The following is a 13,689-nucleotide window of genomic DNA, read 5'->3' on the forward strand; positions in this document are numbered from 1 at the left end:
GAGAATATTGGCACATAACAGCCAGTCTTGTATTTCAGGAAGTTCTGACTCGTTTCGCCTGATTGTAACATTACATTAGCTTCCTTAAAACTGCCAGAAACAAGAATCTTCAGCAATTTGTGTTTAGGTGTAAATTACCTAATTGAAGAGCCTCTCGGCTATTGTCCCTGCCCCTCTAAATCAACCACCAGTGTGTCTTTACAGATTAATAGGCTGGAAAAACGAACAGGGCTCTTCACTAAGCAAAATATACACGGTGTCGAGCATTTCTGTTTCTAAACTGTGTACCTTGTCGCATTGTTGTTCGCTCATCCGTTTTGAAGAAAATCGAAAGGAAACGCATTCCCACTTGTAATACTAAACGTTCACAGATTGGTGTAACTAACTTACTCATTTATCAACCAACAACCCGAGAAGCAGAGTTGACCAAGCACCCTGAACACAAAGTATTGTTGCAATATTTCACTAACCGCACTTTTATTTCCGAAATCTTGCTTTAGATCACATCGGGTGGCGTTTTTTGATTGCCTATTTGATATTGAATTGGAAGTCACTGGATTTGTGGCATTTTGTATTCCTGCATCTTCATGACATTTGCACACGACAGCGTTGTAACAGGAGCGGGAGTCACATATAAGAATCCATTTCCAGATATCAAGAAAGGAAAACAACTCACGCTATTCAGCTTATTACTACTAAATTTATTTCTTGAACTTTAGTAGTGCGTACGAATTTTGGTATCGTTCTTGAACATAAAAATGTATGCAATCTTGCAGTGTAGACTTGTAACAATAATCCATCCAGCAGCACAATTACAAATACCATTTTCTCATTTTAAATAAAGAAACCACATAACACTATCTAATTCCTGATCACAATAAATCTCGAATACCAACACAACATACACAAAGGATGGAATCGCAAAAATACACATTACAAGCAAAAATAGTTGTGGAAATCAAGAATTGCCACAACAAATCATTGGGCCTTCATTGTAAAATAAAAAAGACCATGAACACGCGTCGCAGCCTTTCATTTTCATGCGAGCAGACTACACATGTAGCTTCCTAGTGTGCACCTCACCATATCTTCAGGGGGCACTTGTTAAGGTTACTAAGGTGTGCTGTATGAAAAGAATAGCCACTGGCTAAAATCGCAACGCTTTCAGCTGCAACTATGGTGATTTTCTCCTTTTTGTTTCATTTCCTACATTTGAGAACAAAGGTGAGGCACAAGACAAGGTCCCTTCAATGCCATAAAAATCAGCAGGAAAGCACCTACAAGCCATGTTATCGGTACATGCAATTTCTGCCTGGAAATGTCTCAATATATACACTTAAAGAGCCACTTAGAAGATGTGCTTCTATAAACTTGTGAGGTCTGTTTGGTGGTCCTTGGAAACAGTTTGTAACTGTTGATTGGAAGTCGAGGAAGGACCAGATGATCTGGTCTTTGTGTTAGGCAGTTTGTGATCTTTTTTCCACTTCATTCTTCGGTTCTGAAACCAAATTTTGATCTGGCGTTCGGAAAGACATAAAGTGTGAGCTATTTCAATCCGACGTCGTCTTGTCAGATACCTGTTAAAATGGAATTCCTTTTCCAGTTCTAAAACCTGCTGCCTTGTGTAGGCAGTTCGTGAACGTTTTGGTTCCCCTCCTGTGTAATTAGGGTTCACTGAAAAACAAAACAATTCAAAAGCCATTCAAATCCGGACCTAAAGTTTGTCAGCCGCTTTCACCAGTCAGCCCTAAAGGCAACGCCTGCACGCACGCTGCACTGTAATAGTATCTCTGATAAGAAGTTCAAATATATAGATATTGGTACTGAGGATCACTTTAAAGTGCTTTCGGAATTGGGGATATAACATATCCCTGTTACTCTCAGGCTCGAGTTTTCACATGGAGTCAGCCACATGGCTAGCGGCCTATTTCCTCAGCAATAAAATTTATGATGGGTGTAATTGTCGGTCTTTTTAAAAACCGCTCATAAATCCTCCCTTGAAGGAGTTATTTACGGTAGACCTGTATCAATGGGTCACAAATATTTGCTAGGGATGGCGATGCAGCAGGGGGGTGGGGAAAGAGATAGGGGGTTGGGGGTGGTGGTGGGGGTGGTGGGGGGGGGGGGGGGGGGTCGAAAGAGAAACCAAAAAGTGCATCTTACCCGTGTTAACGTGGACTTTCTTCATCCAAGGGTAAACCACTGCTGGTTGTTTGGTTGCTGTGCCGTTTTGGTTCTTTGGATTATGTTGCTGCTGGCTGCAAGGCCGGCCTATGGACACTTGGAGCGGTGCAACGGGCTCCCCCTGCCCTGTGAGGTGGTCCTGGAGAGCGGGCTGTGCCTGCAGTTGACCCCTCTGCTGCACTGGAGAGCCCCGAGCATTGCTGCAGCTGTACGGCTGGCCGCTGTAGTTTGACCGTGGATAGATTCCTTGGTGCTGAAAATCTGAATCCTGCGCCTGGCTGTAATACTCTGAGCAGTGGTCAGGTATGTAGTTATTTTGCGAGTATTCCTCGCAAGGTGGAAATTTGGGATCCACATATTTAGTGTTCATCAAATACGAACTCATGGTCATTAATTTCTGAAGGTGGAAAATACTAATTTTTCTCCAGTTGTCTTTTTTTCCCGTTCCATAAAGCCCTCCTACTTGCTGTCAACTGAATAAAGTTAGTCACCCATGTGACCATACGAGCCAATGGCGAGGTCGGGCCCGATTCCCGGATAAGGAAACAGCTAATGACAATTTTTTACAAACTTCGTCCAGAAAACCTTGATTTAAAAATAAATTAAAAACTGCAAGGTCTTGATTCCCCCCCCAGCAGCCACTAAGTATTTGAAACAGATTCCGGAAAATGCATACAATAGAGGTTTCCATTTGGAGAGAATAATGACCACTCACTGAGCGCCCGAATATTGCTCAGGTAATTTCTCTTTTGTCCAAAAGAGAATTTTCCACCATTCTTGCCGCTTTTCAAATAAAACAAGGGGAGCGATTGCATGCGGCCTGTTGGTATCTGTTGTTGCTGTTTCTTCCCCGGGAGCAGCAGGACAATAGCGAGGGTTCCTGGAGAAACGGCCAGCAATCCAACGTACGCAGGGTGACAAAGGAAGCATCCAGCTAGCCAAGAAAAGGAATAACGGAGCTGAGGGAAATAATTACAGCCATTACCGATTCAGAAAGGTCTTTTGGACAAAGTTATTCAAAGGCAAACATGGCCTGCTCCGATAGAGTCAGAACATGGACTTCCCGTATCACATAAAGCACTTTGCACATGTTGCTTAAGGACATTGTAAGATGAAACATACTTTGTTCTGAAAGTTTAAAAAAATGGAAGACTGGAATATAAGTTTAATATCTGACGATCCGAAGCATTTGTGTTCCAATTTCTTCACAATTCGTTGTTTTTCCCTCTCACGTGCACTCACAGCTATTATCTCCTTAAACTATTTCAATAGCTAACTCTTACATTTGTAATATGCACAATTCGAATTTCAAGTTTTGAACTAAGGGACGTTCTAGTCCGTTTTAATTGCAAAGCATCGTGTGATACGAAACCGCCAGCCAATCTTTGTAGATAATTTATCGTCATCGCCATGGAAACAGGCAGCTTGAGAAAGAAATACTTCAGTTTCAGTAATCTTAGATTTCCTGAGAGTAAATCCGGAAGTTTAGAAACGACTACATTCGCACTAATGATCAGTAAATCAACACGTTAAACATCACAGTTCGATTGCAAAGGGGAGCTGAAATAAACCATTCATTGTTAAGCGGCGAGAGCTAAAAGCCTACTCAATATTGAAAAGTGGATTCAAAACAAAAAGAGGCCATTCCTAATCAAATCATTCAGTATTACTGAGAACGTAATCACTCTAAGCAGTAAAGGCCACGAGGAGCAAATTGCTGATTTTCGTAGTGTTGGCATCGACCATAGACTCCCCTAGAAACGAATCTGTGACCGAAACATCACACAAATTCGGTTCTACAGGGTATATATAGACGACGGGTTGCAAATAAATTCGGTGACTAATTACGATATGGGAAAGTAGTTTTAAAAGCTACAGTTGCAAGCGGACTCCAAGGAGTTAATGGCTTGCAATATTAATAAATAAGAAAAGAAAATTCAGACAAAGCGACTGGTCAACAATTTAATTGTTTGGCCACTGAAAAATAATAGAAGTCGTCCTTTATAACAGGTCGGTGATAGCGAACATTTCTACGTGCGTTGTTCGGCAGTGGCAGCAACGTGAATCAGCGTGCATACAGTGTACAAGGCAGAAGTTATTATTTGTTACTCTGCATATGAGCCCTTGGTATTTCACAGAGATTTTATAGGAAACAGTTTGTACCGATCCGCTCCAGCTAACATTACTAAGTGCCCCAGCGTGAATCAATAATTGCTCCAGATGCTAATAATTTGAACTCACCACTAACAAACCGCAGGATGTTATAACAAATATCACCCGGACTAAACAATTCCTAAATCTAATCAAAAACAAGTTATACATGATAGCACAAATATTAGTTTATTTCAAAGTGTTCTGCACTCATTGCTACTTCCATAAAATGATAGCAGCGCAGGAAAATAACGATTGTTTGTTCTATTCTAATCTCTACCTCGGAGCTGGATAATATAATACTGCAGGCAGGCCTGGCAATCTGCTTTAAATTCTAATTAGCAACAGTCAATTGGATCGTCACATGCCGGGAAAAAATATGTACAATTTAGTATGACAACTAACCAGGATTCCCTTTGCCTCGAACATGTCTAAGGTGGTTTCTAAACTCTAGTGCATTGTAGATTCCTTACTTTGCTCTCCCCACTGTCCCCGCAGTGTCACCGCGTTGTGTGTTAAAGGCCGAAGGGCACCGGGGTCAGACTGAAATCATTTACAAACACCTCGCAAAGTTGCATTATTATTTTCACTTTAGGGAGCGCCACACGCCTGACCTTTTATAAATGTGTGAATCTAGCCGAACTAACTATTCAGCTAAGTTTACAGTAATTCTGTCCTTCTGACTCGAGTTGGAATAAAAGGCACACGAGAGGCTGAGGACAATTCTAAACGTACGCCAACGAAACCGAGTAAGTGGATTCGACAGCACAAAGGCTAGGTTGAAATGTTTTTGGCTGCACTGGTTAACAAAGTAATACTGAAACTGTACTTTCTGACAGCAAATGGGAATCTTCACTTTATTTCTCTGCTACTTCTGCCGAGCACAATAACGCTTTCGCTGCATGGACGCTTTATTGCAGAGCAGCCAAACTAAAGCTCTATAAATGTGCAACCTCATGTTTAATCCCGAAGTAAATTTCTGTTTTGATGATTTTACCTTCTGTAAAAAAAAATCCAAAGCGTCGCTAAAAGTCTGGTTTATTTACCTGTGATTTTTTTTCCTTCACCCCAGTGCATTAGGAAAGAAAAAGGCTAAACAGTTTTCGACAACCAATGACGCCAACGAATGCACCGGCGGTGAATTCTGCTTTTAAAAGCCTTTTTGCAAAGAAAATCCCAGATATCGTTACATCATCCGCTAATTGAAAAGCCAAATGTCTTTACTGTTCAAATTATCGCAGATAGTGAAGCTGATTGGTGCTACACATTTTAATATTTGTTAGACGCTGTGACCTGCATTTCACCTTACTGCTCGACTCGTTCAGACAGGTCAATGCCAAAGAGTTATTGATGAACAAACCCGATTAAAATTCACCTCTTTTTTAACTGCCCACACAAGTGCTGCGACTTTTGATCTAGCAGATTTTGACCTAGAGAATGTCAATGCAAAGTAAGTGTTTGGGAAGTGAACCCTATATTTATTCATAGATTCAGTGGTTCAATGAAAGCTATTATTGCCATGAGTCTGCTAAGGGCCTTCCTGCGTATAAATACAACGATTTAAAAACCAAAATTGAATTTTTAAAAAGTTCACCTTTCTAGTGACCCAGAAAGTCATTTTCTTGCAGAAGTCCGCTCAGCATAAGGGCGACTGTTTTGCTTTTCAGTGGCAATTACCCTTGATTACTTATCAACGCCTAGAGATTCACATTGTAAAACTTAGTGCTGAAACGAAGGAGCCATTGCGCTGGCCCATTGCTTTGCCAATACCGGTTAAACGTTATCGGGATCTATTTAAAGTGAGTTATTGTTTGACGTTTATCTCGTGGCGTAATTACTCGTTACTTGGTGGGCAATAATATTGGATATTAAGTGTAGAGATAGACTAGTATCTGTAAATGTCTGCATTTGATACCCTTAGCAGTGCTTACAATTAGCTGAGGTGCAGGAGCAATAGTCGATCGAAGGTGAAAAGAAACATTCAAAGTCCCTTGTGTGGGACATGTCTATTACTGCCTTGCGATAGCCAGATAGTAATTTAACTCAAGATGTTTTACTACTGTCCGTTTGAAATAAAGACTTGAACCTATCTAATTTGACGTGCGGTTTTGGTTACTTTGATATTATTAGTTTTTCCTTAAAAAACTACAGTCTGAAGTTAATAGTTTCAGATTATCTTCATAAACCTATACATAGGGAATTTTATTTACTGTATCTTTCATGGTAAACAAAAGACAATAAACTTTTGAAACATGCTCTCATTTAAAAAGCAATTACATTTTGCAATAAGTTATACGAACTTTTGACGACAACTATTCCCCAAGCGACCTGGCGGACCTTTACAAAAAAACATTTTAATTCATAAAAGGTAAGCCTCGCCGATAAATAACCCATCAAAGGAATGCTGTGCTTCACTTAAATTAATAGTTAATTTTTTGCCCTGGCAGCCATAAGGCTTGATTTTTGGCCTACATGTTTACAGTGACTGTGATATCTGAAGAGCTTTAACATTTGCTTTCGCCCACACGCCTCTGTAGGCTCAGTAAGTGTCGACTTTAAATAGCTGCTATAATTATTGCCACGTCATTCGACAAAGCGAGTTTACAGATGTTTATTGAAACCGGAACAATAATTTTCCTCCAAATGACCTTTTACAGATGCACCCTTGCACTGGGAGGCGCTGTGTTGTACATTACCAGTTCAAAATAACAACCCAGCTAAATCGGACTCTGGATATACACTGTCACAGATAGAGTTGAGCACAATAATATTTTAACTGACTTTACTCTGTACCTATAAAGATCGTAACCCTTTCAGGGAAATTGAATGTACCAGCATAATTTCTCCCATGCCGTTATACAAATTAAGCAGAGTACCAGGAAGGATGTAAGCTGTGCACAATTGTTACTAAAATCCGTTTCCAATCCACAGAACCGCTCCCTTTAGACCCACAATGTGACGATTTCGTTTTCCACATAAACCACATCCGGAAAAAAACAATCGCTTCCAACTATTCACCACACATTTAAGAAATAACACACAGTTACTTACGGAAGAACCTCCTCCATTCTGCCAGACCTGCAATAAAATAAAATCAAAGTTAGATTGAACAGTTCAGACTCAGTAAATCACACAATGAAGATGGGAATCAGTGCGATATATACCCACAATGGCTTTCTGATATTAAAGTAACTGAAATACTGTTAACTTCGCGAGTTCAGGTAAGCGATCTTCATGATATTACTTTCGAATGCAAAGATTGTCAATACGATCTACAATATAATTTATGTTACCATGAGAACAACAGCTCTGTATTGTCATGGTGCGACGTTTTAAGCAAAAATATCGATCATTTATATACGGCGTATTTTACTCTGGCCTACTAATTGATATGACACCACTCGTTTCACTTTACATTGTTTAAGCACAGGAAACTCATGTAATGTCATATGTTCTTGGTAAACAGTAATTTGAATATTGGTTTCACATTGTCCTCCACGCCGTGTCTGTCAAGGCACTTTCAACTATCCTTCACTAGTTAACCTGGTCATACATTGAACTTTAAAAATGTATACATGCATAAAGCGTCGATTTGTAATGACATTATGAAAACTACACCTTCTCCGTGGGCCGTTATCCACTCTCAAATATGTTCTCCAATATCTTGGCAGGGGCTTTTTCAGCGTTCTGTTTGCAATTTTTTCAATTGCGAATTTTATTGAACATTTCGAGTGCCGAAAAAATCGTTCATCCGAGATGCTAAACCACCTCGATTGTTTTGAAGATTTTCGAAATCTTTATTTTTCAAATATTAACAAAATATTTCCAAAATTCTCCATTGAACTGAATTAGCTAAAAAGGGCAGAACGTGCTATAGTTTTATTGTTTAAAAGCCAATCCGAATTATTTATGGGTGAATTACTCACATTTCCAGTTGTCAGTAAACATTTTTCATCTCAGCTCTTTGGGCTGAGCCTGTCCCCTGTCATGTTTGATATTTATTAATTTTCTTTTGCATTTTGGTTCCCATCTCGCACGGTTTACGATTTCATTGCCCCTCCCCCTCCCCTTCCTCTTGAAACCTTGTCATATCATTCTACATTTTCAGCAACATTTAAGTAGGCCACACATAATGTCAACGTGTCACAAAAACAATTAATAAGCTTAGTTTATTTGGCAGTGCCTCGCTATATGTGGGCCACATGAGTAGTCAAAAAAGAATTCCGAACTAAATTATCAGCAACTGCAGTGAGTGTTCAGACTGCATTGTTTTTAAAAAAATGAAGATATTTTTTCAGCGGCTTTTTGAAGAAAAAGAAAATAGATTAAGCAGCAAACTGTTCATCATTGTTCAATAATTCTGTTCCAAATTGTTCGCAATTTGGGACTCCGAACCGTGATACCTAGAACCGAACTAATTAGCTAACCTCAGTGAATTAAGAGGAGGTTCAGCAAAGCATATGTAGTAAATGTTTGATTCTTCTTTGAACTTGCAGAACTAGTCCTTAAATTAGCTAATATCCCCAAAATATTTTCGGTCAAACTCGCAGACTATAGAGTAGCAATTTGTATCCTCTGCAGAGCTTTGGTTCTCTGACCTCCGATTTTTAAAAACAAGATCGATTTTCAACGTATGAAAGTGTTATAAGGCTAGTGCAGTTAATATCTTTCAGAGCTGGCTGAATTAAAATACACGTGATCAAACTGTACAAAAGCTCCTTGTTTTTGTAAAGAACCCAATTTAAACGGTTTATTTCTGAATTGTTCATTTAACTGTATAATATGATTATGACGCACAACATTCTTCATGATTAAGCATTTGAAATTGTAGTTGGAAATTTAGTAGCATGCAAAGTTTATAATTTATTTCGAATATTGCAATATCATTTTCATAATTGAACACAGATATGTTATAACCGGTATCTGTTGAAACTGAACTCATGCAGTACTCTGTCTTTCTAGTTTTTGGCTGGCCAAGAAGTAGTGCATGCGCCCAAGAGGCCCGAATGACATCAGGTGTCACGCAATCACCAGCTCTGTTGCCGATTAGAAATAACTTACTTGCTGTTTTTCCAGCGCAAAGGTATTAGGACCCTAGGACACTGCCAATGCGAACAGGACCGCTTGCTTCTTGGTGTCACTTTCCACAGACCCTCTCAAAAACACGAACCCATCTGCACTTGCCTGCTCTTAACCTAATATATGATGTGAATTATATTTTGGCTTGTCAACTCCCCTAACCATAAAACAAAGTTTAATGACATCACGTGCCCCTCTATAGCCAGTCAGAAACAGGCTCTGTGGCGTCCATATAAATAACGCTTAAACTTTAAAACTTTTATTCACTAAAGACAGTCATGTTCATCGAAATGCTGTCTCAGTAATATAAAGCTAAACATCTGAGTGCCCAGAGGACGCGTTCTTTGGAGAATAAGTTACCTTTACTTTAAAACGCAGCTTGGGCAGTTCTTATACAACCACGGGGATCTATTAGATTTGGTAAGTGTAAATACACTAGATGTATACGTGACCGATAGGGTCTGAGCTACAGTGAAATGGAAATTGGTCGATTGAAAAATAAGACAAGATGCCCTTTTAACAGTTATAACGCCCTATGACTTTGTTTCTCTATTTCTGTCGCTTCAGCAATATAAGTTCCTACTGCTTTAGTCATAAGCGTTCGGTAGAACAAGTATTCTCAGTGCAGTTAACCTGGTAAGTTATTCAATGCAATGCAACCTGATATCAAGTATTAATACGTTCCATAGCTCTTCCAAACAAATCCCAACTCTGGATATGTATGTTTTTCAAATATGTATGTTAATATTCATGAATAAAAGTAAATTATTCCATTAAATAACAGGCTTTCAAACTATCTTTTCAAAATTACCATGTCTGTAATCTAGGTGCTGAAGTTTCTCAAGCATGACTCATGTTAAATAAAGTTATTGGAATAAGTATAAACTCGGCCAACACGTCTTGCCAATAATAATATTTTTTTAATTCAGAAAACGTTCAAAGACGATTCAGCCCAAGGAACTTTTATGAGTTCTGAAACATTGGGGCTAGTATTAGGTGAATCTGGATGTTAAAGGAAAAAGATGCAAAGTGAGAAAGTGAAATGGCGTTTGGTTCTTTCACAAGTCACCAATTGCTAGTGCCTTTGTATACCCATTAGAGCTAAGCAAGAAAAAGTAAGCTGAACAAAACGCCAGGTGGAATGATTTTTGATAAAACTGAATTTATTTCAATGTTGTAGGCAAAAAAACACTTTTTTCATGTACATAGGACAAAGCCAGATACTTAAACGTTATATATGTACAGAATATACATGACAAGATATACCTGGGACCACAGCAACATTCGTGCCATACACATTCCAATGAATCATCAAACAAATGATCACTTTTATTGTAAAAAGAGATGAAAGAAACAATATTTATCTATGTTTATAAAACATTTTTAAAAATTAGAATCTTAGCGAAGCTATAATCTGGTCTAGAATGTGTTTGTTCAGCAACCAGATATATAGCACAATTTCCTTCTGCTCTCAAAGACAAATGGTTTGCTTGGTTACATTACATCGGTTGACCCCTGTCTTACTCTCCTACAATCTAAATTAAAGCATGGATGTTAGCATCAATGTATTAAAAACATGATTTAACATATGTTGATGACAACTGATAAATTGTACCCTTGCCTTTATAAATTGATAGCAAGACGTTGAACCCACACGAGAACAACATATCAATCGTATCTCATCGAGAAGCACTTAATGTGGCCAAGCAACCTTTCCTATTGCAACTTTAAAACATCATCTGGATAGTCATATTATACAGCCAGTTAGGTGAAACACGCTATGGCTGAAACCCTCCTGCTGGAGGGCTGACATTTATACTTTTCAATTTATTGTCCTTTTTCCATTTCATTCTTCGGTTTTGAAACCAGATTTTAATTTGTCTTTCAGTCAGACACAGGGCGTGAGCGATTTCTATCCGCCGGCGTCGTGTAAGGTATCTGTTATAATGGAATTCTTTCTCCAGCTCCAGGGTTTGGTAGCGAGTGTATGCAGTCCTCGTTCGTTTTCCTTCTAATCCACTTAAGCCTTCTTAAGAAAAAGTTAAAAGATGTATTAGCATCAGTACAACGGAAATTATGAAGTTATACAATTTCAGACAAATGCGTTCATGCTTAATGCTAGGATAAAATCTTCAATTGTTTGGGTCTACGTGTTAAAATAATGTAAAATATTTTCAGTTTCAAGAGGTATGGTGCGGAGCATGGTGCACCTTTCGGCATAATTGCTGTTATAATTTATAGCAGCAGTTTGATATTCCGATATCATTCAAACTGTCATATTTTGATGAGTAGTCGTCATATTTAGCTCATGCTTGTTATTTTGCTATTTTGTTCCTCAGTCTGAAAATTAATTGGATCAAAATTAAACCGCGTCAAAAGGCTGAATGTAGTACCTTGGTTAAGGTGCATCTTTTTCATCCATGGGTATATCTGCAACTGTCGGGCTGGATCCTTGTCTAGTTGTTCACTTTCCGGTTTGGGGCTGTTAGTCCCCTTAGGATGTCCATCGTTAAGCGGTGAAGTGTCCTGGTCACCGCTGTATGAGTGACTAGACTCTGTGATAGCGGCCCCCGTCTTGATTGCCCTGTCTGATGGGTTTATTAAAGATGCCGAGCAGAAGGCAGGATCTGGAGACTTCATTTTCATCTCATTTGAGCTCTGAAAGGTGTTGCTGGCTGTTTGCAGGTAGTTAGCAGACCTTTCACTGTCTCCACACAGATTTGAGTTAGAACGAGTCATGCTGAGATCTATCCCCGTGTAATCATAGCCATACCTGGCGGAGAGCACCGTCGGCTCCCTAAAATGCTCGCCCACAGAAGCAGCATTTCCATAACTCTGCAACTGATAATCGTGGCCATTTTGGTAGCGACCTGAGAAGGAGTTTAAAAAGTAGGAACTCATCTGCCTTTTAGGGGTTTGATTTGTGGTCTTAGACGTTTATTCGCCACTAGACCGCGCGATATATAATGAAATATGGAAATAAAAGGCACATGTCATTTCTCTGCCTTCTACGTATGCAACCAAATATGGGACACAAGTTTAGATCACGTGTTTTTGTTGACCAGTCGTAAATTCTTGTGCCTGACCCTGGGGGTAATTCATGCAGTGAGAATATTTGCTGCGATTTAACGAGCATGGTCCTATAGCGCCTCCTGCTGGCAAATGTGAAGAAAGCCAGGTTCATATCAACAAAGCAAAATCCAAAAGAGGCTTTGACGTTTACACGGTTTGCTAAATATTTTTCGAAGCAGGTTCATTTCTAAAAGTGTTCATGGTTTAAGATATAATAAAATTTGGGTATCAATGCTGCTTCCTATTACTGTAATTATGAGTTATGTAGCTGGTGACAAGATACAAAATGTTTCTGTAAATACAAGCATCCTATTTAATAATATTATTCGAGTATATGCTTGTGTGCAATACACGTGTAAAGTAAATAGCCGAATTGGCTTTAGCTGCCGCAAAGCACAACCACTTAAAAACTGCAAATGTTTATCCAATGCTTTATTTGTGAAAAAACTAGTGCAATAATTCAACTCATTTAGTGAGACAATTAGTCGCTCTTGTTCTAATTCAGTTGAGTAAGAACACCCTCCCTTCGTATTTACTGTGTACTTGACCCCTTAGTTCGATGCTGACTGTAAATAAATAATTAGATTCTCGGCGAACTGTTTGGTTGGAAATAAATAATACGTACTCGCAGTATTGATTTCAAATACAGGTATCCGATTCTGACTTTTACTCAAAGATTTTGGATTTTTAGATTCTTTTTCGTGCGGGGAACAAGGCCGGGGACAGTATTTTCTGGGGAAGGAAGCGTATTCAAGTATGCGAATCATAAGGCAGCCTCCCCGCATTTTCACATACGGTCTTGGTGCCTGGGGTTTAGAATGATTCGAATGGACTATGTTTGTAGAATACGGCGTTGAGATTATTTATACATTAGTTTCATGTCCTTAAAGATGGCACATTGAATCGGCTTTACAATGTTCCCCATTAGCTTTCATATGCACAAACATGTTCCGTCTTTTGCTGCACCCTGCCCACTATATTCCGGATTCTACATAAATATGTGTTCCCTGTTGTCATTGGTAACTTGTTTTAAAAAACAAAACTACAAGTGAACGTTGCATTTTATTTTGTGACTGGTTAGGTCGACGCTGACACTAGTCCCGACAGTACACACTGAGAAACTAAGCGCAGTGTGTGATATGTTTATTTCTATTTTCACTACCCAATTAACCGTGGATGTTATTGTTCTTTCCCTCTATACAA

At 39.1% G+C, this 13,689-nt stretch overlaps 3 protein-coding genes across 7 annotated transcripts in view; all 3 read right to left on the reverse strand.

Moving 5' to 3' along the window:
• The window catches only part of hoxd3a (homeobox D3a), a 38,234-nt gene that overhangs the window by 19,328 nt on the left and 5,217 nt on the right, over nt 1–13,689 (reverse strand). For 2 of the 4 annotated variants that reach the window (XM_038789335.1, XM_038789330.1), the window contains exon 2: nt 7,387–7,413. The exons of 1 other annotated variant lie outside the window; for it this stretch is intronic. The gene's annotated coding sequence lies outside the window, so the exon portion shown is untranslated. Of the gene's footprint in view, nt 1–7,386; nt 7,414–9,396; nt 9,429–13,689 lie in introns of those variants that run through there. One more of the 4 variants, XM_038789331.1, reaches the window with a different exon arrangement.
• hoxd4a (homeobox D4a) lies at nt 683–9,505 on the reverse strand. The gene is made up of 4 exons (XM_038789341.1): nt 9,397–9,505; nt 7,387–7,413; nt 2,164–3,143; nt 683–1,674 (listed from the first exon to the last, which is right to left on the reverse strand). Exons 3-4 carry the CDS (start codon nt 2,573–2,575, stop codon nt 1,364–1,366), a joined length of 723 nt encoding a protein of 240 aa, XP_038645269.1. The 5' UTR covers nt 2,576–3,143; nt 7,387–7,413; nt 9,397–9,505; the 3' UTR covers nt 683–1,363.
• LOC119961877 (homeobox protein Hox-D5) lies at nt 10,560–12,373 on the reverse strand. Of its 2 annotated transcripts, none has more exons than XM_038789337.1 (2): nt 11,808–12,373; nt 10,560–11,443 (listed from the first exon to the last, which is right to left on the reverse strand). In XM_038789337.1, the coding sequence occupies exons 1-2, from the start codon at nt 12,313–12,315 to the stop codon at nt 11,193–11,195; spliced, it is 759 nt and encodes a 252-aa protein (XP_038645265.1). In that variant the 5' UTR covers nt 12,316–12,373; the 3' UTR covers nt 10,560–11,192. The 2 variants fall into 2 exon arrangements, with proteins under 2 accessions (XP_038645265.1, XP_038645266.1); XM_038789338.1 differs by having other exon boundaries at nt 10,560–11,440; nt 11,808–12,359.

The sequence above is a fragment of the Scyliorhinus canicula genome, chromosome 2, assembly GCF_902713615.1.
Source record: "Scyliorhinus canicula chromosome 2, sScyCan1.1, whole genome shotgun sequence".
NCBI classification, from domain to species: Eukaryota; Metazoa; Chordata; class Chondrichthyes; order Carcharhiniformes; family Scyliorhinidae; genus Scyliorhinus; species Scyliorhinus canicula.

Excerpts from the sequence above, each read along its gene's own strand:
- LOC119961877 (XM_038789337.1), bottom strand. The coding sequence starts at position 12,315 with ATGAGTTCCTACTTTTTAAACTCCTTCTCAGGTCGCTACCAAAATGGC. Across the intron at positions 11,444-11,807 it reads AAAGATGCACCTTAACCAAG|AAGGCTTAAGTGGATTAGAA; the intron begins GTACTACATTCA and ends CTTTTTCTTAAG.
- hoxd4a (XM_038789341.1), bottom strand. The coding sequence starts at position 2,575 with ATGACCATGAGTTCGTATTTGATGAACACTAAATATGTGGATCCCAAA. Across the intron at positions 1,675-2,163 it reads GAAAGTCCACGTTAACACGG|TGAACCCTAATTACACAGGA; the intron begins GTAAGATGCACT and ends TTTGTTTTTCAG.